At 35.5% G+C, this 26,977-nt stretch overlaps 2 protein-coding genes and 1 long non-coding RNA gene across 4 annotated transcripts; 2 read left to right on the top strand and 1 right to left on the bottom strand.

The window, feature by feature from the left end:
- Positions 1–1,349: 1,349 nt before the first annotated feature.
- On the top strand, positions 1,350–2,471 carry LOC140751646 (uncharacterized). The gene is made up of 2 exons (XR_012103371.1): positions 1,350–1,526; positions 1,793–2,471. It is a non-coding gene; the product is annotated as an uncharacterized LOC140751646 (long non-coding RNA).
- A 2,020-nt stretch (positions 2,472–4,491) lies between these two features.
- On the top strand, positions 4,492–16,204 carry LOC140751820 (forkhead box protein L2). 2 transcript variants are annotated; one of them, XM_073085879.1, is made up of 5 exons: positions 4,495–4,954; positions 13,972–14,209; positions 14,549–14,683; positions 15,084–15,159; positions 15,728–16,204. In XM_073085879.1, the coding sequence occupies exons 1-5, from the start codon at positions 4,683–4,685 to the stop codon at positions 15,790–15,792; spliced, it is 786 nt and encodes a 261-aa protein (XP_072941980.1). In that variant the 5' UTR covers positions 4,495–4,682; the 3' UTR covers positions 15,793–16,204. The 2 variants fall into 2 exon arrangements, with proteins under 2 accessions (XP_072941981.1, XP_072941980.1); XM_073085880.1 differs by lacking the exon at positions 14,549–14,683 and having other exon boundaries at positions 4,492–4,954.
- A 7,000-nt stretch (positions 16,205–23,204) lies between these two features.
- Positions 23,205–25,529, bottom strand: LOC140751801 (organic anion transporter 3). The gene is made up of 3 exons (XM_073085844.1): positions 25,079–25,529; positions 24,175–24,582; positions 23,205–23,985 (listed from the first exon to the last, which is right to left on the bottom strand). The coding sequence occupies exons 1-3, from the start codon at positions 25,444–25,446 to the stop codon at positions 23,208–23,210; spliced, it is 1,554 nt and encodes a 517-aa protein (XP_072941945.1). The 5' UTR covers positions 25,447–25,529; the 3' UTR covers positions 23,205–23,207.
- Positions 25,530–26,977: the final 1,448 nt, after the last annotated feature.

The raw sequence follows: 26,977 nt of genomic DNA, 5'->3' as shown, positions 1-26,977 counted from the left end.
TTTCTAAGCTCGATTCACTTCTTCAGCTTATATCATGAATTTCATTAAAACGTTCCACTGTTCCACAAACTGCAAATGGTAAATAGAAACATCGAGAGACAAAGAGACTTCAGTTAAACTGAGCCTTTTTGGAATCAATTGAATTGCAATGGAACGCGGTATCCGTGATCGAATTAAAATTGGATTCCGTTACGATTTCGCATTCCATTCCGTTACGTTCTCTATAGGGGTGCATCGAATGCTTACTATCTTTGATGTGGTTTATTTTTAAATGTATTTAAATAAGGTAATATTCATTTAATCGGTTCTAGCAGAATGTATCTATAGTAGCCGAATTGCATGCAATCAGTGAGGTAAATGATGGTAAGTGTAACCAACTGTGGCCAAATCCATACAGAACTGATGTGTTTCCACTCTTGAGGATTAAGATGATTGCTTCACATGTAAGTGTGACGATGGTACTTCACCGGTTGAACTATAACGTTTATACAAGCTTTCATCAATAATAATAATTTTCATATTATAAAAATAATGCTAATATTATAAACTATCATTCATTTTTAACATCGCATATATCATAAATCTTTCAAATTTAGCATTTTTCAAAAACGTCAAGTTAAATTTTATGATAGCAAATAAAAATACTGTACCGATTAGCAAAAATTGAAACTAAAAATAGAAGTTACATGAGCGTTTAATCTAACATGCAAAATCCCAATTGTAACTGTCAGTTAGTGAGTTTTATCATAGTATATTTTATCAGAACAAATAAATGCTATTAGCCCGTGGGATATAGGCATAAAAGTATATTTTAAATGATTGTTCGGGATAGAAATAAATTTTCGAAAACGATAAAATGTACTGTGTATTATAAGTCGCGTATTCACAAAAAGAAAAACGAAAAAGAATCTGTAAATAAGTAAGTATGCCGCGCCAAAATAGGGTAATTAAAATAGGTGTTTTTAAGTTTTGATTTTGTTTAATCCTGCGCTACTTGTACTTTCAAATTAATAAACACTTCATATATAAAATTCAAATTTAAAAAATATTAAAACCGTTGTAGAGCGTGCTATAGAGATTGACAAACGCTCGAAAAAATATAGAACTGAACATAGAAAATTCTCCTTTTTCGAAATCGATAAAAAATAACACTATTCTAGCACGATCGGCTAGCATTAAGCATAATTCCTACTGCATATCAATACGTATTAATATACCGGTACGAGGAATAAGATACGTTAATATCTGTATAAGATACGATAATATCCGTATCTTAATAGACTCTGCAATTGAGCACAGCGTCTACTGCGTCTAACCCTTTACACCCGAGATGATATGAGCATGAGTTTCACTTTAAAAAAATTCCCACGTGATAGCTTCTTATTTTTCGAAACGCAACCGATGCCGATCGATCGTGAGGAGAGTATCGCACGTGCTACCGGCTAAGTGAGCGGGGTGCAGGCGGTCAGTTGTGCTAGGGACTCGTCCAAAGATGGCAGATTTTTTCGACCCGCGCACTGTCACAGGTATATAATTATTTTTGGTATTAAATGTTTAGTATCTATTATTAATTATGGCTAATTTGAAAGCTAAAAGAACACTAAATACGTGGAATTTAGTAGTTTATTCGATTAACTTGCAATTTAGATACAATTAGGTTGCAAATTTCAACTGTTACGATCGTGTGCCTACGGTTGTTGGTGCAGAATAACGTTTGATGAAAATGCTTTTATTGGTATTACTAGTTATGTGTAAGTTTCGTCAATATCAATTTTGTTTGTTTCAATTTTAGGGGTACATTTAAATGACGATCAGATTTTGCCAGTGCGGGGTGAGGAGAAATGTATCGGACATTGAAGATCTTCATGAAAGTGAAGAGCTTCAACCAAATAGATTAGAAGAGTTTCAATTTGAAGAATTGTGCCCTGAAACAGATCTAGAAGCACATGCAGACCCTCAGATAGAAACTGACCTAGAATTGGATCTGGAACTTGAGCCTGAACCTCAACCATCTACTTTAAAATCATCCCTAGAAATTTCTCATCGCCGAGCATCTTCACGTCCAACACATCGAAAAATAGCTTGGAAAAGAATACGTTTTCAGTCTTGAAAAGGTCTACACATCCCTACCAACATCTCCAGTAAAGTTTCCAAAGAAATATTTTTCCTAATATTTTAATTATGAGGCTCTTGATATGTAACCAGATGCACAAATTTATATTATCTAAGAAGAACCGGTCGAAAACTTAATTTAATTGCAATAGATATGGCAAAAGTTTTCTCCATCTGCATTATCATTGGATGTATTCCCTAGCCAAGAATACCTACGCTTTGGAGACCTGGATTTAAGACGGAGGCAATAACGGAAGAAAGAAGAATGTTGATTTTCATAGAATTACGTAGTTTAGGTTTCATTGCCAAGACAGATTTTTTATAAAGACTAATGAAAATAAAGACAGTGATGTTAAATATCTCCAAATTGTTTTAATTTTCTAATATTTTTTGATAAAAAACTATTTTTTTTTGCAATTTTCACGATCGTGAGTGTGACAGTTCCCACCGGAGACTCACGATCGTGCGGGTCGATTTCTGGATTACGTATAAACTCTGGATTTTTTTTCGTATTTTTTGTGGATCCCTTAAGCTATATATAAAGCCGTAATAAACGTTTTGAATCGGAAATTGCGAAAAAAAATCTTCGGGTGTAAAGGGCTAATGATCGCTGCGCATTACCGCCACTTCACCGGGATCTCTTGAATTTATATGCCGTATCTACTTATTTTGATATTCTAAGAAATCTTCTACACATTAGTAGGTACAGGGTGTTGCTAAAATTTCTTATCTTTATAATATAGAAGTAAAAAAGAGGAGTCCACTGTACGTGACTACGGGGGAGGAGCGAAAACTGCTCCCCCAGGGTAGGGCCCTTACTTTTGAGAACCCAGAGTCCTCTATGCAGCGCCGAGGACGGCCACCGGGGGGTTTTAGTGCAGTAAGAATCCCACATAACCCGTGTCGCTCCACGTCATCGGGTACCTTTTGAAGGTATCCCCTTCGTTCTCGTAAAAAAGGCCGTACAGTTGTGTCATGATGAAAATTCCTGGGAATTCCCAGTCGCGGGAATAGTGCGTGCCCAGCATTGGTCCATAAAGTATTCCAGCGAAGTAAAACAATTCAAAATCGGCCATTCGTCCAATAAAACAGCGAAGTTATTGAATTACCACATTGGCTCGGTCGCGGACATTTTTAAATTCAATTACTTTTCCAATTTGCAACCGGCGCGCGGATTTCACGGATTCCGCGGATTTACCGATGATGAACGTTAGCGCACTGATTTGTAACACGCGCCGTAATCTACTTTCGTTCGGACACTTTTAGGGTTCTGTAGTGGATGGCACGGAACCCAATACAAAATAGGACGGTTCGGAAAGAAAACAGTAAGTCGTGCACCTCCTTGTTTGTTTGTTTACCCGTCCGTCCGTCTATCCATCTATCCGTCTTCATCTTTTCGTCCATTCGACCATCTGAATGACCGTCCGATAGTCTATCCTAGACCATATTTGCGTCTATCCTTCAAACTCATTTTTTTATATAAAACGTGATGTTTGGTAGTGCCCAAGTCTTTGTGCATCAGCTCTACTTGATCTTGACCGGCTTAAAAATTAATATAAATAGCAAACTGCATGCAAAAGACTAGTTACTGCCCATTGATATAAACAGTTCTTGTGTTAGGATTCCGTATGTCTGGGGTTCCATGAGCATACTTAAAGACAATACATACGACTAGACAAAATTACTAGATTTAGGACAAAAACATAAATTAATTATTTAAACTTCTGCCTGGCCGCACTTCGAACCCGTAATCCTTAGTGTGTCATACTGGCTCATAACTTTGCACGTGCCGGTGCGTGCTTCAAAAGGTTTCTGTTGTAATAGTAAGCCCAAAAAATGTTTTAAAATAAATATTATTTGTATAAGGAAAAATATTTCGCTTTTATAAAGCGATAGGAAAACGAATATCGAATAAATCCACGAATACAAGCGAATAGAATGGAATTATCAATACGGTAATCGCATTGGAAGGCTTTGAATAGGTATGAATAGCTCGGCTAAACTCCCTTTAGTTTTCATATTTATTTTGTATGTTATTGTTGTGTTTCATAAAAAAATACTATGCGACGTCACCGGATTCGCAGACAGTAGTTTTTAATTGGGTGTGAATATTTCTGACATATTTTAAAGAAACAAAAAATTAAATAGTTGGTCACGTTTTTTGTTAGATGTCAAAGATATTCTTATTTACATTTAACCTCTTTGGGGTGACAATTCTTAACTGACATGACTTTATTGTTTATGACAATAAGTAGACATATGTCAAAAAGAAATTTTATATAAATAAAATTTACGCAGTGTCATAACAATTTTATACTATGACATTTTGTACATAGATTAAAAAGCAATCAGTTCGGTCATGGTTCACTTAAAAAAAAAAAAAATATTACGCATTAAAATCTATAAAACGAAACTGTAATTTATTTCAATATTCCGATAAAAATCCCCACCGGTAATTCACCGGTATCATAATCATTTGGTTCACAAAGGTTACATGGGGTCGGTGTGGAGATAGCACTGGCTGGCACGCGCGCTTCGAAAACTAAACTCCACTGCAGTGCGTGACAGCCATGGCGGCTAGCAGGTCCGTTGATAAAACCAAAAACCGTCGACGGAAATCGAAACAAGATGACGACAACGACTGTGCGAGCCTCGCGTGGCTTCTCAACTTCAGACTTGACCAGTTCGTCAACGTCAAGGTTCCTGATGATGAGGTCCAAATGAAGATCCCTGACTCGCCGCCGCCAGCGAAGAAGCCGCCCTACACATACCCTGAGTTGATTGAAAGAGCGCTGCGGGAGAAGGGAGAGTTGACTGTGTCCGCGATTTACCAATGGATATCGTAAGTTTTAAAAATATTTTTGGGAATTAATTTATTGCCCAAAGTCTTTATAATTTTCCGCTAAAGATATTGCAGTTACAATAGAGTTACATATGAATCAATATTTCTTTTATTAAGAATAAACGGCCTTGTATTTTCGCCATATCTTTAACAAATTAATCTGAGGACTCCTATTGTAATCTAGATATCAAAATCTCTGTCGTATTTTTAAATGGTATTTAGCTGCAGTGTTTTTAAAGGCATTGTATAATATGTTTGACATTTTTGTCATAAGTGCATGAAGTAAACTTACAATATGAATTTATGATGTAAGTTATTGGCTTTTAATTTTATAGTATTTTTTTGGATCTTACTATAATTCAGTATTTATAGGTAAATTTTACAGAATGCATAAATAATTTTATCATAGTTTAAATATTAAGAATTTAGGCGTACAATGGCGTACATATTTACTTTTATTACTTGTGACATAAATTTTTAAACCGATTTTGTTGCGAGGTATACATGCAGAAAAGTAAACCTCATATTAAAATATGTTAGTCTATTTTGTAATATTTTTAGAAATACCTATCTAGTGGGCTATGCTTAGAAACAGCCGCGCCTATTCTATTATTCTTCATTATCTTAAGAATATATAATAACTAACATTTTATAACTTCAAAATTGTGTGAATAACACTATTATTATTCTTGTTAAAATAAAGTTATTACTTTTATGTATTCTTCCAGTTAATGATTTCTTTTTTATCTATGTTTTACATGTATACTAACATAAAGGTGGTAGAACTCTGTGTGATTCGACTCCGGCGGCACCACCGCCACACCTAGTTTTGCATAATAACAGCAGTGTTAGGCTCTGCTGTGTTCCGTTTTGAAGGGTGTGGTAAGAGAGACTTACTTTACCGAGGCGTTACAGCTTAGTCCTCAGGGGTAGTGGCGCATCTGTGGCCGACTTCAGGTAGGAATATTTAATCCTATCTGGGGTTGATTACAGATGTCCATGGGCGGCAGTCGCCACTTAGCATCAGGTAGACTGCATGATCGTCTGCTACTCCTATATTAAATATAATAAAAAAAATGATTCCAATTGTGTGCTAAGACGAGATACGCTTAAGGGCAAAAGCGACAAGCCTTAAAATATGCCACTTTCCTAACATAAATATCTTCCCATTGAAAATACAAATTGTCGTTGCATCCGAGAATTAATCTAGCTTAGTAGCTTTCTTTAACTATTTCCATTGTTCGTCTCGAGTATTAATTGTCCGACTGCTATATGTCGGTTTTCTCTGTTATAAATATTAAACTGAATTTCTACGTTCAAAAAGTAAACATACTCGTAAGCATCAATTTTATAATCAAGAACCTAAAGGTAAACGTCCACAGACGCGCATTGCACGTATTCTATACAAAAGTATTAGTAAGAAATTAGTGAATATATCGTATAAAGTACTATAAAAAGATTTTTTAAAATACTATTAAATAAGTCTATTTAGAAAGGTGAAAGAGTCCTTTAAATGACGCTAATGATGCTTATTCAACGAGACAATTATTATAAGACCAGTAACCCGACTGCTAAAAATATAGCCTGTATCACATGTAACATATGTTGAGGAGACCTCGTATGTTAAAGTTTTGTTAAGCCGTTTGGGCTGTAGTGCGTGTTAAAGATTGAGACATATGTACATACAAACATACACACATATAGACACAAATACATACATACCTACCTTTTTTTTTGTTTTTTTTACGAGGGGGAAACCTTCGAAAGGTATCCGGTGCCGTGGGAGCGACGCAGGGTTATGTGGGATTCTTATCGCCTCCTCGTAAAACCCTTCCAATGGCCGTCCTCGACACTGCGTAGAGGACTCCGGCATCTCCAAAGGAACGCAAGCGGAGTACATTGATACCTACGTACTCGTACATACGCTCGAAATACATTACCTTCCACAGTCGCGTAAAAAACTCCGATGCATTCACTTTTCAGTCGGGTAAAAAAAAAAACTTCTGATGCATTCAATGGGAGACTCAGTACGTGTGGGCACCTTAAAACAGCACAGTCAGCGCTTACGTCAAATTACGCGTACAAAGACCGGAGTAATGTTATTGCCGCGACCGACCTTCTTTGTATCTTTTGTGTTTAAAGTTGCTTACGAATTTCCAAGATATTGTTGTGTAGAGCGACGGGGTGGGTCGGTAAAGACTAATAGTTTATACGTTTTGTATTGTTTTCCTTTTAATGCATCTTAGATATATATAAAATTCTCGTGTCAAAAGTAGTTAGTTACCGTACTTCTCCGAAACGGCTTTACCGATTTTCACCAAATTTTATATGCATTTTTAGTAATCGGCTACTAGCCCTAAGTGATAAGAGTTGTTGACCCTTAACATTTTTTTATTTATATTGCAACACAACGTTTGCCGGGTAAGCTAGTAATATAATTATCTACTTATAAATGCTCAGCAATTTTAAAAGTTAATATGTATAAACGTTATGTAGCTTATTTATACGCCAATGCAAATACATAACAGATATGTTTTCGTTTTATGGCTACTCGCAAAAATGATTTCACTTTGATACAACTTTCACGAAAAGTAGTTATTTTAAAAAGTCTTATGAGACATTATAGTAAGATGTACCTAAAATACTTACACTCCATATTAATAATCAATCTATCCAACGTTTTGCCAAAGTTGACATTTGAGAATCTCTTGTATATATAATATCAATATCAATATCGGGTGTTATACATTTAAAGATATCAATGGGATATGCGTGGAACGAAAAGCTCAATCGAAAGCTTAAGTTAGAGCTTACAGATAATTCGATTTTCCCATAATCGCACTAGAACAACAATTAAGCTTGTAATCACTGTTCAATGTTACCTGATAAATGTTATCAACGTGACACGATTGGGATTTAGATGGTTATCGCCGTTTCGTTATATATTAATTTATTATCGCTATCGACCGATATCCGGCTTCAATTGGTTATTGATTGTACTTTTAGGGGTTAGGATCTATCTGTGGATGTGAATGACTGGTGTGTGAGTAGGAAGCATTGTTAGCAGTGTAACTCCGCCTATTTCATATAATAAAAATATTGTCAACTCTCTATCTCTTGTAATTATCATCTCTTGTAATTATGAGGCGATAGTCTTATTTCTCAAGATTTGTACTGTATATAGAATTGGTTACCATCGAATGTTTCTTCGTTTTTTTTCAATTTCAATTTTCAATTTCATTTTCAAATTTTTTTCCGCCTTCAAGAATGGGGAAGGATGCTCATATGATTCTTAGAAGAAGTTTAAAGTCATCTTAATTTTTTACTCTGAGCCTGTCTGGACGGACATCGAACTTGGAACAGCGTAACAGGTTCAAAGAATAAACCTTTCTGGAGTAAAACCCTTTCTTGATGAAGATATGTACGAATATAGATGACCCACGTGATGTACTATTATACCGAGTTACACAAAAGGCTTCAGTACCCTTACTATGAGTTTTTACGTTTTGACAAATATGACTGTTTTGGTATTTGTACAGTACAGGTTCGATCCCGGATAAGCAGTAATTTAAAAGATGAATTTAGATTTATTTCCGTGATCTGGGTATTTGTATACTTTGTGCGTTTTTTTTCTTTTTATAATATAAGAGTAGCAGACGAGCATACAGTCTACCTGATGGTAAGTGGCTACTGCCGCCAATGGACATCTGTAATCAACCCCAGATAGGATTAGATATTCTTACCTAAGGTTGGCCACAGATGCGCCGCTACCCCTGAGGAGTAAGCTGGAACGCCTCGGAAAAGTCTGTCTTACCACACCCTTCAAACCGGAACACAGCAGCGGCTAACACTGCTGTTATTAGGTACAAATAGGTGTGGCGGTGGTGCCGCCGGAGTCGAACCACAAAGGGTTCTACCACAAATTGCATTCACGATACAATAGAGCTGTTGATTTTTCTTTTGTTTTTTGTGTAAGAATCGCTACATACGCCGTCTTCTTTTCATATTGCGCAAAATTACATATTGGAATGCATATAGTCTTCATCTAAAACGATGTTTTCTTTCGAGTTCAATACTTTTTCATTATTCGCAGCGCGCGTATCGTAATTTATCGTATCGATGCTAAAATTCTCAGAACGGATGTTATTGCAGAGGCAATTTCACTGTTATTGCAATATGTTATATGCTTCTTTATTATTTCTGTTATAAGAGTGCCTGTGAGTGTAGGAAGACCATTTATTTGAATACAACAGATTGGTGGCAGCACCATTTTGTCGAGACTAATTTGTGTAATAAGTTACTTAAATGTAGCGATTTATTATAGGAAGTCAATTAGTATCAACTCAATGTAAGTTTCTTTTTATAATATGAAGTAGCAGACGAGCATGCAGTTCACCTTATGGTAAGTGGCTGCCGCCGCCCATGGACATCTGTAATCGACTCCAGATAGGATTAGATATTCGTACCGGAGGTAGGCCCCAGATGCGCCACTACCCCTTTGAACTAAGCTGGAACGCCTCGGAAAAGTATGTCTCCCTTACCTCACCCTTGAAACCAGAACTAGGCAGCGGTTAACACTGCTGTTATAAAGCAGAAATATGTGTGCCGGGGTGACGCCGAAGTTGAACCACAAAGGGTTCTACCACCTTCAACATTGCAATACTTCGTGGTTTTTCACATTGCGGGAAGCCGTGATCAGTATACCTCTTTGTAACTTATTATAATACTGAAGTTTAGTGACATCTGAAACTGTTTTAGTACGAGTGGCTTAACTGGTTAAGATCAGTATTTACACGTATATATGTCTGATTTCTTGGTGACACGGTATTCATATGTACGTCTGATGCTGCATTATGTAGAATTTTGACTTCTTGTTTGTAGATTATGTTAGAGTAGTATGAAATGTTTAGGGGATTTTCATCTCAGTTTTCAGTAATACATTTTTACAATGCATTGCAATACATCTTATTAATCTAATGGAGAACACCTATTTACGCTCTGGTGATCATGGGTATTAGTAAGTTTAGTATCATGTTTTCTACTCCTATCAACACTGCACCTGCTGGCTATTCTAAATATGTCCACTTGACATCAGTTGAGCTCCAAACTCGTATGCTTATAATAGCTCAATTAAAAATAACCCTGCACCTGCATTCTAAGGCAATTTAGTACGGCTCATTAGTCCCGGTGCCCGAAGCGTTTAATGCACGATGCCCCAAATGTACCGAAAATGTGAGAGCGGTTTTATCGCCGCACCGATGGGGGTGCAGTAATGGGTGCTGTGAACGCAATTTTGTTGACATCGGCAGTTTAGGGTTGAGCGAGTTAGGAATTATTTTTTTGGAACATTAGGTCCTGTTTGGAATGCAATACTTGTTATATTCTTGTAGCGGCCTCTTCTTGTGATTAAGGCGAGTCTTGTCCTGTTATAATTTAAATTAGTTCGAGAGTTCTATAGTCGTCACGACACGAGTCCTAGACACGTTTCATCCAATTATTGTGATTTGATACTATATTTATTCAATTATTTAAGTTTTTAACGCTATACAATATACATATACCTACTACTGTTATAATTCGATATTTTAATAAATCGAAAACATGATATTTAATTAAGGCAATATCCTACCGTTATTGCTATAACGCTTAGATCAAATTAAAAATTCCAACATTTGTCTAACAACTGTTATTCTATTTACTATTTGGTAGAATGCACACATCATTTACAATCACCTGTATAATGATTACATGCAAGTCCAGGCAACGAAAGCTACAACGCATTAAACCGCACGCCCTAACGTTTAACGCCGGATATCCCGATAGTGAACAAGCAAGGGCGTTATTGCATTGTGTAAACACAGAATTGATTAGTCCTCCCCACTCTGATTAGTAGCCCTTAATGGCTTTATATTATTTTTCGTTGTTCTCAACTTATTCGTATAAGAATTATGAGAGACTAACATTACATACGAAGAGGGTCACAATCTTGGACAAAATATCCAAAATTAATGATTTTGTAGCGTTGTGTAAGGGGAAAACAGCAGCGTTAATAAAAATGAAAATAAACTAAAACGAGGTGTTACAATCAAGCCCTTAGGAGTAGTAAAGTATTTGTGGTCGATCACAGTTTTATCCCATCTGGGATTGATTATAAATATCCATGGACGGCAGGGGCCTCTTAACAGCAATCGAACTGAATGCTGGTTGGCTACTTCTATACGTAAGCGAAGAAATGAATGCGCTCTGATTAACCAGGATTTCTCTTCGATTAGTTGATTGGTACAATAATATTTGTGGAATATAATAAGACCAATACATAAGTTATCCGAGATGTCCCTACGAAAACGTAACGTAATCCATAAAAGTGCATTTACATAAAATTTAAGAATAAGTCTTAATTTTATTGAAATACCGCTATTTGGACTTACACTTGTGACAATTTATTTAATTTATCGCGTTGTACGAGCGTTAGTTCACCCCACTTGTACGTTATCGGGATATCCGGCGTTAATCGCCTGCGTTGGTGCTGGGGCGTTACGGCATAATGCGCGCCGCTACTAAATGACTTGCTGTGCAAGTGTAGACCGTACTAAACAGGTGTAAACTGATATGTAAAACAAATACGCCGCCCTTTGTTTATGAATTTGAAGTTACAAATTAGCGTGCAGTCAACTTGACTAGTTAGATATCTTCATTCAATTTCAAATGTATGAATCTTCCTTTCTGAAGTGGATATCGGATATATTGCTACGTAAGACGTCACATGTACATGTCTTTACCTTATTACATTTTAAATGCGAACGTGTCAGCGTTTAGAATAAGTGTACAATTAAAAGAATGAACTTAAAAATACAGGCACAATTAATAATCTTTTTTTGTAAAAAATGTGAACCCTTCTGGATATCACCACCTTGCAAAACAGTTGCAAGTAACCGTCGCAGTATATCACCTGGTATTTAAAAATAAAATTACCGCAACGTTTCGAAGTGACAGCCCCCATACATGACACGTGGTCTTTGATCATTGGCTGATCGCATGATCAAAACACCTAATTTGATATGTACGCTTGACTGAGCATCGATCGGTGCCAGGCGGTGACGGGGCGCGCGCGCTAGCGTACTGCCTTCACAGACACACTCATTGATTTTACTATTTGTGATGACGTTGTGTTATGTTTGTAGGTTATTTAGCACCGGAAATTTAATAAGTTGACAAAAGTTACTGTGGGGCTGTAATTTCGTACGGTTGACAAAAGTTTATTGTAGGGTGGGAATTGCTTAACCGGTAGTAGACAGTTTTTTTTTAATTTGGTTGTTGTTTTTTTAAGTACCAACAATGTATGTAGTTTACCTCGTAATAAGTTGTTACTACTACCTATAATCCTTATTCGAATAGATCCAATAGTTTGGCCACAGAGGCCTAAGTCAGAATGCCTTGCGTGATTGTAATTTCTTTTTAAAGAATGAATATCTTTAATTAGCTCTCAGATAAGATTGAAGACTTGGGATCGAGTGATCTCACAAAGGTGTCGTTACTCTTGAGGCCTAAATTAAAATGCCTCATATAAATCTTTCCTAAAGCCTCAATTGGGACACCCTTCTAACCAACATGACAGCGCTGAACATTGTTCTTATATGGCAGCAATGTATGTCTAACGGCACTGCGAAATCGAATACGATTCTTCTACCGCCTCCAAAATAAATATATTTTATACAGAAGCCTTTAGAGAGTTCTCCATTATTCAGTTTACAACCGCAAAAGTTTGCTCTGTCCATCATTGACTCAATGGGCCACCGCGCCACTCGTGCCCAAACAAAATGCCACACTGTTCCACAAATAGATGAAATGCCCGATTTGATCCCACCCCGACCGCACAATGTTCAATTAATTTGAGAGTAAATACTTCATATTTGGCGGGATGCAATTTATTTGATCCCCGCTGGCTTGTTGGTTTGGGTACTATTCCAAGCGAGAGGATTGAAGGTTTATTAAATTTTATTTGTCTAATGAACTATTTCTGTTAACAAAAGGTTAAAAGGCTATTTCTTAACGTAACAGTGTTAAGCGCTGCTGTGTTCTGGTTTTAATGGTGTGGTAAGGGAGAAATACTTATCCGAGGCGTTTCAACTTAGCCCTGAAGAAATGTATTTGTTGCCTACCGCAGGTAGAACTCTTATTTTATCTGGGGTTAATTACAGACATAGGACCTGAGATTGTTCAAGTCAAGGGTAAATAGGCTACTTCTAGGCAAGCGTGTTTATCCAAGGCTGCATCTCACGTAACATCAGGTAACGTTGCAGCCAAACGCAAGCCTATAGTAAGTTAAAAAAAAAAGATGTCCATGGGTGGCAGTAGCTACTTACCATCAGATGGACCGCATACTCATTTGCTCCTTCTACGTTATTACTTCCACTTACTCTTCCATAGTATAACGACTGCTCATATCCGTCATGAAATAATTTGACTGAATATTCATTTATTGACCATTGTCCTCATAAACATTAATTTGATCGGCTCTCGAACGCGACGTTCGCTGTATTCCCACAAAATTAGCTTATGAAGTGTCCTATTGCGAAATATCGATGGTAGTCTATTGTTACAGGTAGCTTACTGTATGTAATCGCACGAGTAGGTGCACAATGGAAACAATATTTCAAATCTGTTTTGGCAAATCTGGTTATATTCTATTCTACATGTTTATTTGCCAATTTTCTTTCCAAAACATGTGTTTTAAACAAATTGACTTCCAAGATTCATTCTTAGTTGGTTAAGTAAGGATACAATAAAGTGTGTAAAATAGTGATGAATTCTTATCTCAGTATAAATCACAGGTATAAATAATTTTTTGACAAGAGATTCCTGTTCGGGAGTCACACCACCACATGGTGTGCCATGTGAGGGGTCACCACATTAGCAGAGGATTTCCCGTAACCATGTTTGATGCTCCAATACTCAGTTCTGAATCTGAAGGCCATATATTGAAATTGTTTCTATACCATAAATTATTCTTATTTCAGAGACCGCTTCCCCTTCTACAAAGCGAACGACGAACGTTGGAAGAACTCCGTACGACATAACCTGTCCATCAATCCACACTTCCGCAAGGGGGCGCGAGCGTCGCAAGGCGCTGGTCACCTCTGGTCTCTGGCCGCCAACGCCATTGACCTGCTCCCACACAGGACTTACCCAGCTAATGAGAAGACTGACGAACCCATTCAAGAAGTACAAGACGCGCATTTTGTTGATTGTCCAAAGGTAAGTTAGAACTCTTTCTGATTTAATTGAGGCTGGCGTGATAAGAATATGAGGCGTTCCAATTTCGTCATAAGGGGAACGTAGAGGATGTGAGATGTTCGTCATATCTGGTGTTTGTTAAAGATGTCAATGTCATGTTAACATTTTACATATTAAAACTCTTTCTACTAGTAGATTCTGTTAAAAGTGGAGATTATCTTCAAAAACATAATATGTAAATATGTACATTTTTAATTACGATTTCGACGCTGTCAGACGTTGTCATATAATCCATTGTAAATTATTCATGAAATTATATGTATCACAAAATATTGTAAAATGATAAAATTCAAAATATAGAGGCATAGAGCGGACTACGCCTCAGCAAAAGGAGCTAGTAAATCCAGAGAACTCAGGACCAAGACTGACGGCGTCAACTATGTTCTGTGTGAAGCAACGGACATCCCACGGTTGATGGATACTGATGGAATGAAGGTGAGGCTGTTTTACATAAATATCCAACGATGCGTATACTAAGTCGCAATGAAGTAAGCTTCAGGCCTTCTTAGTTTAAGGAAGGTCATCTATTGGGATGTAAAAAAGATCGTAGCCAGTCAGGTACAGAACTCATGCCATCGGGTCCGCGGCCGAATGATTTTAGCGTACCCGCAATTCTCATATAGGGCGTCTAGAGGAACACCGGGGGTTTTAGCCGGTAGAAGTCCGGCATATCTTTTCCGCTGACCCCGCGGCTGTGAGGAAACCACATAGGATTTTCTCTCGTAAAAAGGCTGTACCTTTTTAGCTCACCCCTTAGTGTGAATATATCTATAAGTTACACGCGTAAGATAGTTGTCCATGAATGGAAAAAGATGATTACTTTCATTGGTTTCAGGTCATCGTATTGGACGAAGCCGCCATTGCAGCCGCGAGCATAATTCCTGATCAAGATTTGTTCACTGGCAGTACAAGTAAGTTAATCAGAATAATGATTATGATGTACTGATCCCATATGTCCCGTGATGTGTGATCTGAAACAGTATATCATGTATATCTGATATTGGATACCAATATCCAAATATCTGGTCATCATATTGAAAACTTAAATTCTGCTTAGCAATTACATATTATTGTAGCGCCCGATATTTAGATGTGCCAGAAGTTACTTTCCCGCGGACAACCACTCTATCTTATCGTTAGTTTTAACTACTGATTCAGAAAGTTATTGTTAAAAACAACGTGATTGTTTAAAGCGATTGGGAGTTGAATACTTTTATAATTACGATACTTATGGTTAGATATCATCCATGATATTGTCGCTGTCGAACCAGTTGTTGTTGTAAATTTGAAAAATAATCTGTTTAGACATTTAATTGTACCTTCCTGAAACCCATAGTAGATTTAAAGAGTATGTTCTAATTCCCACTCATTATAAGTAAGAGAGCCATGTTTCAGATCTTGATCATAAGGTAGCAACTGAGGTCAAGGAAAGATTTCAACAATTCTTTGATATATTTTTTTTGATCTTTTTGATTTCAGTGTTCCTCAATCCAGTATCAACTGAGCAAGTGGTTCGGGAGTGTGGTCTCATCACTGGACTTTGAATATTTCATCGGCTCGGAACATTATGTGCATACACTGATTGCTTTATTAATTAAATGCATAGTAAGTTGGACGCTCATCATAATGGAGAAAAATGTATAGGCGATGTTGAATTTTCAACTTTATCAATATTCGAGATCAATTCGTAAGAGTACATACTAGTCGGTACAAAAGAGTAGAAATGAATATAATATAAATAGTACAAAAAATATTCTCTAATGTAAGTTACTTCAACGTTTTTAAGTTTGTCCAAAATTAATCTGATGAAACCAAAAATAGAATTAATGAAAAGAAACGAATTATAAAGAGTAATTGAAAACATCAAATTTATTTCTAGACAAGGTCCTTAAAATAAACACTACGATTTTAACTTGAAAGGAACCATCATTTTAGTTTAATTTATTACGAACATGAAAAGGTAATAGACACCTTTTTTTACGTAGGCCTAAATGCTCTCATCATCTTTCTTAAAATATAAGAGTAACAGACAAGCATGCAGTCCACCTGATGGTACTTAGCTGCTGCGGCCCATGGACAATTGTAACTCTAGATGTGATTAATTTCTTATCTGAGATCGGCCATTAATGCGTCGCTACCTCTGAGGACTAAGCTCTTCCCCTTCAAACCAGGATACAGCGGCGCTTAACAATGCTGTTATAGGCCAGAAATAGGTGAGGCGGAGGTGCCGCCGAAGTCAAACAACTAGGTTCTATGACCAGTACTTCTTGTCGTAGTCTAAAACGTTGTCATCCTCTTTCCATCAAAGTTTCCACTGTCTACTTCATCACTTGCAATTTATTTATAAACGAATTAACATTCATGTTTTAGCATAATCTTACTTATGAATATTATTCATGGGATTCTAGTTTTAATAAGTCTGACGTAGAGATCTCATTATGCTGGAAGAAATCGTTTGCACAAATTTTAATATTAAATTCATACGATCTAAAGAGCTTCAGGTTTTTTATTTTGCTTGTATTAAGTAAAATTTTACTTTGTAACAGCTTCTAGTGGATAATCTTATCGGGCTTATAACAGAAAATATTACTGTGTATTTTAAAAATAACTTCATTATTGCAGTAGAAAATCGTTGTTTAATGTTTTTTTTTGTTTTAGTATGATAGAAAAACATTTTTTATAATACATATTATCTTCATCGGTGATGTAGCGTCAATCGATCTATCTGTACGTCGACGTGAAAAATATTTTTATTTAATTATAATCCGTATTGTCTGCTTGTATTGCCCATTGCTATTTTGTATGGATACTTCTTACTATTTCGGCTCTTAATAAGCAACGTCAACGTCTACTTTTGGCAATTTCTGACTATATGATAATGACAAATTCCTATTCTTGTTTTTTTAGATCATTGGATAGATAAATTATTTGTTAATAACGGACGTAAAAGTAAAGAATCTAAATGGTTTTATTTAGGTACGAGCAACAGATGCAGTTATAACACCCATAATGTGTTACTTGTTACAATTTTAGTCATATATATGTACCATTATATTTATATGTTTGTGCAAACGAATCCTTTGTATAACATTAAGATTAGTGACTTTGATAATAAATAGTTAGAAAATATTTGCTTGTTTATTTGAAGTTCATAATCTTTCATACAACATCTATCCTTATTATTACACTTAAAGAAAAAAGGTGGCGCTACGATCTACTTATAAACACTACGCTCGCTACGCGGTGCTACGATGATGTTTACATTATTATCAGTACCCTTAGTATGTGTAGGGAAAAGATGATTAGGACATTAAAGGGACACGTTAGTCAGTAATTCAGTAATAATAAATGAGTTATCATAGTCAGTCGGTCAAGTATACGGCATCGCATAATTTAATAAAATTAGTTATCATAGTCAGTAAGTCTACTATATAGCAAAATAACCATAGCGAGGGCTAGGACAGTCTATTGAAACAGACAGCGATCCGTGCACCGAGACGCATCCAAACCAAATGCGTGCTGATCAAGTGCTTCAACCCTTTTTATAGGAAGAGCAGGTAAAGTAATCAGGTAGATGGGTCATAAGGCGATAAGGAATGTCGTCCGGTGCAGATGCCACCAGCATCTGGTATTACGTCATCCGCTTTCAACGCCTAGACCTGCCCCCGACATATGAGTTTTTACGTTTTTACAAAAATGACTGTTTTTGTTTTTGTTTACGTATTTGCCCATATTATTCCAATCAGTTCAGATACAATCCGCTGGGGGCGCTGATGAGAAATGTATAGGCCAATATGTAAACAAATACAAAAGTTCTAGTTTCGGACAAGTAAGCTTTATTAATATGAAATTATGTTATTCAAATGTAAGGGATTTAGACAGGGATCTTAGTTTCTCCACAATGTATGTAGCATGTGTAGTGCAGACATCCATACCTTCTACGTACAATCGTGTACCTACAATAATTAATGGGCTGCTTAACTAACCCCTGTGATTCACAATGCGGAGATTACAGTGACAACTGAATGCTGACGCTTTGATCTTGCATCCCGTTCACACATACGGAAATAATATCGCCGTCTCATTCAACGATTACGTGCAGTGATGCGTCTGAATAGGTTGACGTGATTTGAGATGCAAAAGCAAAAAATGTTTAGCTTTGTCTGGCGTGCTGGCTTTGCGTGGTTTAACGAGGTTATTGACTTGGAATCATGGTTTCCTGTGAAAATGTAAATGACTTTTCATTGAGTTTCTCCGTAACCACGATCTACACAACGGGGTCGAATGACAATGACTTTAGCGGAAAGAGAAGAAATATTGACACTAAATAAATAAAATCCGCTAATCGTGAGTAACCGTTACCTAATAATAGTATAGTGGTTGAAACATGGACTCCCAGTAGGACCAAGGTTCAAGCCCCAAGCACCTGTGATTTAGTTATGTGCGTTTGAGTAATTAATTATCATGTGAAGGAAAACATCATGACAAAATACCTCAGATCTTTAAAAAATGTTAACAAAGAAACGAGTATGTCAAATCCACCAATTCGCACTTGGCCAGCAGTAGACTATGGCCCAATCCTGCTTATTCTGAGTAGAGACACGAGCCCAGTATTGAGACAATAGGTAGATATCTCAAATAGAGATTACTAAATAATGCTCCTACGAGTATCTTAAGGAGCCCGATGTTTGTATTTACAATTGCAATAATAGTCAATTTAAACGGAACTTAGTAAGCAGTAGCCAAAAACACGTTTAATTTGCCTATTAAGTTAACTCACGTTCGCAAAGAAATTTAAGTTGCTATGTCCTTTGAGCATAATTACGACGCTAATACATAACAGCGGGCCACAAAGCGAATTTTAAGCACCTAATGAAAGAATTACCTTAAATTTTAGTAAGTGCCTTCCGAGAAATTTACCATTAACTTTGGTGGATGTTTATTCTCTTTTGTTATTTATTTGGAAGAATTGTTTGTAGATCGTCTGTCGTGGAATCATGGGCGACTTGCATTATTTTCACTATCAATTTATTATTTTTCTACTGTTGGGCACGAGTCTCCCAGCATGATATGGGTTCAGGGTATAGTCTACTGCGGTGGCTGAATATACATGGATAGACATTATATACCTTTTTGAGTTTTAATTTTTTGAAAATTTATAAGTACTAGTAGTTTGTACTATATAAATATCTACGATAAATACTCGCGCTAACGTGTTAGAACTTCGAAGAATGAATATAAAAATTCTACAAATTGTAACCCGTAAGCGCTATCTTTTCTGGGCAAGGATTGCAACGCTGTGGATTTGGTTATCGACAAATTTATGTCGCCGGCCACTGCGGTAACTTATGACGTTGCGTTTTAAAACTAGGGTTTTATAGTTTAGCTTGATAAACTTTGTGGTTAGATAAATGATATTTGCAAGTTTTAAATTTTATAGAGTCCGTGATTGAAACATTGAATAAGCTTTATTTTATATTTAAAAAATGAATGCTGTTATTGTTTCTAGTATTTTAGTAAATTTTATAAGCCCTTTTAATAACATAATTATATTGGGCATGGGTTATTGCCCGTAATAAGGGAGTCCAGAACATTATTCTATAATTTTCATTATTGTAGATTCTAGAATACGATTCGTTATAGTTAATTTTTGGGCATTAAAATTATAATTAACCAAATTTAAGTAGTGGTAGTTTCATTAGGTGGCAATTATTTATTGGTTCTATTCACAGGGTACAATTTTAATACAGCATGCTGGTATCTTGTGACTTGTAGGACATATTGAAAATAATTTCCATTATTTATTTTAATTATTTTTCATTAATTATTTTTGGGGACTCTTCCAAATGACAACAATTTAGATAAAGCTTATCATATTTAATTATTCTTTCATAAGTATTTTAAAACCTGATTAATATATTATTTATGTACTTTTTTATTAAGTTAATACGGTAAATAATTAAATGTAAACTGTATATAATTGAATTATTTATTTGAAATTAATTTCAAAATCTGAGTAGCAACTTTTTTCTCAATTTTGTCAAATTATAATTAATTTACCCATCGGTAAAAAGTATCATAGGTGAAAATCGTGTCTAATATTTCAAAATGGACCAAATTTTATAGACTTACCGATATCGTTGGGTCATTGGGGTGTGGTAACAGCTCCATCTATTACCGTCGGGTCGAGGGCCAAATTTACCGCCGGCCGTTGGCGGGTTACGCCCATTACATGTTATAACCGCTGGCTAAATCTATTGCTGTTTATTGTGACAAATTAAGGAGTTTCATCTAGCTTTATTGAAATGTTATGATATTATCCACAACGACTGTTTTATAATATTGAAATAGCAAGCGTGCTTGCAGACTTCAATGGCATGTGGCTACTGCCGCCTTTGTACGTTTGATTTAAATCCTATATGAGATTAGATTCTTACTTGAGTTTGGCAATAGATGCGTTGCTGCCTGAGGTCTTAGTTGCTTCAGATAACATTGATATTGAGACATTGAGATTGGCATTCAGTTGACATTGACATTGACTGAAAGTGGAACACAGCGGTGCTTAACACTGCTGTTATTAGACGGAAATAGGTGGACGGAAATAGCTGGTGGTTCAACTGTAATCGCAAGACAGGGTTCTGAGAAGTCGCATTTGTCAACCTTTCCTATCCCCGGGAGACCTTTCCTATCAGACTCACAGATTTCTAGGGTAGCTCGTCACTGACTATCAGATTAACTGATGTTCCTTTGTTATTTAATTCTGTTTTAATTTAGATGGACACAAATAACAATAGAAAACCTGCCTTGTGTAATAGTAATTAATTATACCGAATAAGAAGGTACCAAGAAAATCTAATAAACAAGCTAAGCCGAAATAAAAGAAAATTGAAATTTATTTTCCAACAAAACCTTAATGCTTTTATCTAAAACTCAAATTGAAATAACTATCCAAATTATCCATTATAAAACACAAAGCTTAAAATCCCGTTATTTACTGCGATAAACAGGTAACAATTTATGAAACCAACACAGGTATTATAATACAACTTAAGGTTCTGTCTTACTACGAGTTCTGTAAGATATTTTATAATTACATATTCACGGTGGACTTTAGGATCAGAAAATATTTACGTTTTAGGTAATGTAAAAGTTTTTCTAACCTATGTAAGGTTATATACCTAAACACTTAAATTAATATAGAAAAAAGATGTGTTTAACTGGATACAGAGAATACATTTGGTGTTTACTCGGTCACTTAATCGAAAGGTCCGAGGTTTGAATTTTAGGAAAGCACCTTTGATTTAATATGACTTGATATAACGGTAAAGTAAGACATCGTGTGGTCTTCAAAGTTGTGTGAAGAATCTGCACTTGGCCAGTGCGGTGGACTAAGCACAGCCGGGACATTTACAATGATGACGATATCTTAGGTAACTTGCAAATACATATTCAGTTGATATTTAGTTATAGTACAATTGGTAACAAAAAGATTTTGATGAAAGCGAAGAAATAATTCATCGCTTGTCGCTTACATCATCTCTATCAAGCACCTAACTCGGACATTCCATTACACGACCTGAAATTTGAACAAAACATTTTCTTACTTGCCACTTATTGCCCAAGTCGCCCGAACCGAACGGTATTGCGGTAATAAAAACTTTTTTCATTATCCCGGTATAAGGGCTTATTGAAAATAACAACGTCGCGGTACGTTTTGGAAAATAAACTGATATTTTGTGAGGATAAGTTTAATTTTTTTAGGAATCAGGTGTCGGGATTGGATTGAAAAAATCTGAATTTAAAAATAAACTTACTCGTATATAGATGTAATTAGTTTTCTTCCTTGGGTACATTTATGTTTCGAATAAGCATTTCTTTTTAAATATAATGCTTAATGAGGTTATCCACTCAAAGTGGTTGCTTCAGCAGTAATGAGGAAAATATTTGTACACTTATTTACGCTAGCATTTTTTTATTTGAAACATTCTATATTTAACATAAAAACGGCTTTAATTTTTTTTAATAAAATCTTTATATCTAAGTACTTAAGTGTCTTAATGTTTAAAAACAATTATACCAAAAGTGGTCCGTACCGTGATATGAATGACATATGTAACGATGCTGATAATATTTTCAACCGGTGACGCCGATGTACGAGGTGAAACCCCTATAGCAGCAACCAGTCAAGTCAAACCATAAAACGGTATCATAAACTTAGGTTCCAGCTCAGATCGTCAGTCCCCAAGATATTCAAGCAGACGATATTACTAATGACTGCGATGAAACTTCGTAAATTTCTCCAGATAAAAATATTCAGGGGAATTTTGTTGAGCTCGCTCCATCAATTACTCTTTTTTGTATAATATTACAAAAACTAGGGTCGTCTGAAATGATTTACTGGAGTCTATTGTAACGGGTGCGTTTTGAAAAGAGAGTTTTGTTTTAGTATTTTTAAGTTTTAATTTTTGTCTTTGTTGATTGCTTTGTGGATTAATTATGTTTGTGAATGATGCTGTGACTGTGTTAAAATAGTGATTACTATGCACTCTTTGTCTAATAATATTTGATCTAATATATCCACAGGACGGGAGGGACCTCTTTTCAGTGATAATTCTCTCACTGAAAAGACGAGCAGAAATGTATTTATTTGCTACAAATTTCATTTACTGTAGTAACACTGCGTCACTATAAAGACGATATCCAGCGGTAGACCGATCAGGACTAATTGATGGACCGTTTTTAATGAAATTCTGTATTATGTAATAAATATATATTTATTAGCAAATTCATAGTTAAATGTTACACTTTGATATTATTCGATTATATTCTTTTCTTTCCACCGTCATTGATACATTATTAAACTTAATAAAGTTTATGTAAATATGTAATTAAAATATTTTTGATTCAGTATGCTATTACACATAATAAACATTATCTAAATAAAAGTACTTATTAATTTCTACAAAGCTGACTCATTAATATTATCACGAGAATTTATCTGTATAGCATCCGGTGTCGTTCGATTTGTCATTTCATTATTTTTCTCTTTGTCTAATTTCTTTTTGCGGCTAAGACTTTTAGAATCATTCAGCGATGAAGGAAGTTCAGTATTTTTTGTTTCAGGTAAAAAGTAACATACCATAGTACCGAATATAGCCATTACCCCATAAATGATTCCAGAAGCTGATTCAGATAACACATTTACTTGGGGAGCAACGATTTGACCTATCCGCGAAATCACCGAAAGAAAACCAAGCACAGAGTTTCTAATTGACGTAGGAAATAATTCCACGCTGTAGAGAAAGACAATAATGAACGACATAAAGAAGAAGCAATTGCAAATACAAGCAATAACGACTCTGAACCAAGTCAAATGTACTGGAATACAGATGACAATTAACATAAAAAGTCCCGACAGAAAGTTTGTCCCCATCAAGAATAATCTCCTTGGCAATAATTTTAATAGAAACAATTCTACTATGGTCCCTGGCAATAGTAATGCTCCAGATAATGCTACATTTGCATGTATGTTCTTACTCATATTCCCAATGTACTGGGATACGCCATAGTAACTTATCCCACACAGAAAGTAAATAACTGCCATACAGCATAGATTTAAAGTCAGCTTCTTATGTTTGAAAATTTGCCAAAATTTTATGCGTGTTCTTGATCCATCGCTTTGTCCTGCGATGTAGGACTCAATTTCTCCTCTAATATTTTCACATTTTCTGCCGTTACTGCAAAAAATATTCAAATATAATTTACATATAGGTATATCTCTTTTTTCATATCATATTATACAATGCCTTCGTTTTCACAAATAAAATAAAATAAAAAATGCAAGTAGTAAATGATTATTCAAGACAGTAAATATTTCAACAATAAAAAAATAACCAATATTATGTTAAATCATAACAAGTACTTACAATCTATCAAAGGTCTCCATAACATCAACAGCTTTGTCGATGTGACCAACATCCAAGAGCCATTTAGGGGACTCCATCAGCAACCATTGCGCACCAACATATAGGAATATTGGTAACGATATAGTCATTTGGAATTCATCGCAATGTCTCAATAAGTACGATACACCTGGTAAGGTCACATGCCCAATTTTAATTGGTAAATGGAAGAGAACTGTTATAATTTCTCTATGTCTCACTGAACAGTACTCAATACAGAGAACGTAACCTATCACAATAGCCGCACCAGCTCCAACACCTTCGAAGCAACGCATTAGTATGAAAGAAGCAGCGGTAGGCATAGCACTGACTAGGCAGCCGAATATTGCAAGGATGAGGCAGGAGAGAGAAAACACTGGAAGACGACCAAACCTGGAAGACAATATATTTACAATGGAATCAGAAAGAAGGAAGTATTGTTACAAAACATGTTTAAATAGAAATACTCTACTTATATTTCATTGAAAATATACTCGTAACACTATAAAGAAGGGCTCCCGGTTAGTTTTAAGAGGTAGCCATGCATCCCTGGCTGAATTCAGGTACGATTTGAATTCTACTTAGGGTCGATTACAAAAATGTCCTTGGGCGGCATTAATCACTCTCTATCAGTTAGAAAATTTGATAATCAGCTGCTTTAATTTTATGGATAATAAGGTGAGAACGCGCATAGCTTGATCAGGAATGCCTGATATGTTAGGATTGAATACATCCTATGATAATTGAAAGATTTCTGTCGTCAAATCTTTTGCTTCCGTAGCCATACTATTCATGTATTCTTGTTGACTTCTTGTATTACTTATTCAGTTTATACTTCAAAACTTAAATAAGTATTTGACATTTCAATTACTTATATTGCATTACTTACTTGTCAGAAAGGAATCCGAATATCAAAGCACCCAACAACATCCCTACAAAGTGAATGCTTTGCGAGAAACTGACCAACCAGTTGGACTCGCATAGAATCCCAAACTTTGATTGCATAGTTTCTGTGAAAACACTCCTGTCCCACACTGGGTTCTCACAAGGACAAACGTTCTTAGTCGCATTACTGATTATCGTTCCATTGCAATAGTAATCCATTGGTGGAGAAAGGAAAATAAGGTTAAGCACATGCCAAAATACTGGTATCTTGCTTGAAAGGAGAATAAAGAAGATAAAACAGTGATATCTAGTGATTACTTTAAAATGTTTTTCGATTGGATTGGTCAGACTTGGACGTTTTGATTTGGCCATGATAAATATTTCCTGATCGTATTTTCTAGTAGGCTACGACTGTTGGAAAAGATTACTATAAATCAATAAGAGTTTTTGTTATTCGTACGTGTGTACAACTCGCTTTAATTAAGGTTGGAATCCAAAATGACGCTCCTATATATTTCTCTCTGGATCGTTTTTTTTAAATTTGTGACCGAGCAACATAACAATGATTTTATATTCAAACCATATACAGTGACAAAGCTATCATATCATTTATTCATAATTTATTTAAGAATCCTTCATAATTTATAATTTTAGTTAAATACTAGCTGACTGAAAAAAAAATAAACATCTAATATCGAGCGGTATAAAAATGATGAAATTAAAGAAATGGCTATTAAAAAAATGGGGTTGGTTATAAAAAGGGAAAAATTTAGGGTTGTATCTATTTTTATGCCACATTATCGAAAAATAAAAACAAAAATATGTACAAAAATAAAAAGGGTTAAGGGTGAACAACCCTTATCACTTAGGGGTATGAAAAACACATAGTAGCCGATTCTCAGACCTACTGAATATGCATATAAAATTTGGTGAAAATCGGTAAAGCCGTTTCGGAGGAGTACGGTAATTAACATTATGACACGACAATTTTATATTTAAGATATAAACAAGAAATGAAGACATTTTCTTTTAATAAAACGTCAGAAAAACTTGAACAAAAAGCGCCTAAAAGTGTTCGCAGATTTAAAAACAATGCAAAGTGATCGTCAAAGCAAATTATCTTTACAAAACATTAGAAAACAAGCCAAAATGAAGCGAAAATAACAACATTTTGGTAGACGAATTTCTTGAAACAAAATCGATACTAATTGACTTCCTAAGTAAATGTCAAACTGTTAATGGGGGCTCATTGTGTTGAACAACGACGGCCTTAAACATTCATTTTACACGGTTTTTCTCTCACTAAAACAAAAATGTTTTTCCGTGGCGTTCTTGAAAGCCTTTTAAATAAAGTTTGTAAAGCGGCCTCAAGAACTTCGGCTCTTCAACTAAATTACACTTGTTTGTCTTTTTAGTAAAAGTTATAGTAGTTATTAAGCTGTGCTAGCTTAGTAATTTGACTTTGGTCTCTCGATCTGAGGTCCAAGGTACGAATCATAGGAGCCCACCTCTGGCTAACCAACCGTACGTGGTAGATAGACAGTTACCATAAAATGACTAATGAATGTTTCCTAGTTACATAAGGTTTTTGTACTTCTTTATCGTTACAGGGAATTTGCAAATCTTAGTTGCCCACGTGGCGGGCGGTTTGCCTTTGACACCGGTGGTATACCAAAGTAAGGTTAAACTGCCAATAGACATCGTACTCCGTAAAGAATTCTGTAGCGGGTTTGGACTACTTATAAACACTTAAGTAAACATAAAACCACCATAAGACCGACACATTTTCCGTTCGTTATCCTATTGATAAATTTCGACTTTATTTCTCATATAACAATATACTGAGAACGAATGCAAACTTATTTTTATGAGAATATTATATAGAAATTAGTAATTTGTATGA

The sequence above is a fragment of the Epargyreus clarus genome, unplaced genomic scaffold, assembly GCF_041222505.1.
Source record: "Epargyreus clarus isolate Ecla_fem2 unplaced genomic scaffold, WU_Ecla_fem_2.2 ptg000023l, whole genome shotgun sequence".
Classification (NCBI taxonomy): domain Eukaryota; kingdom Metazoa; phylum Arthropoda; class Insecta; order Lepidoptera; family Hesperiidae; genus Epargyreus; species Epargyreus clarus.
Note: the sequence above shows the minus strand (reverse complement) of the source record. Positions and strands in the feature narration are given on the sequence as shown.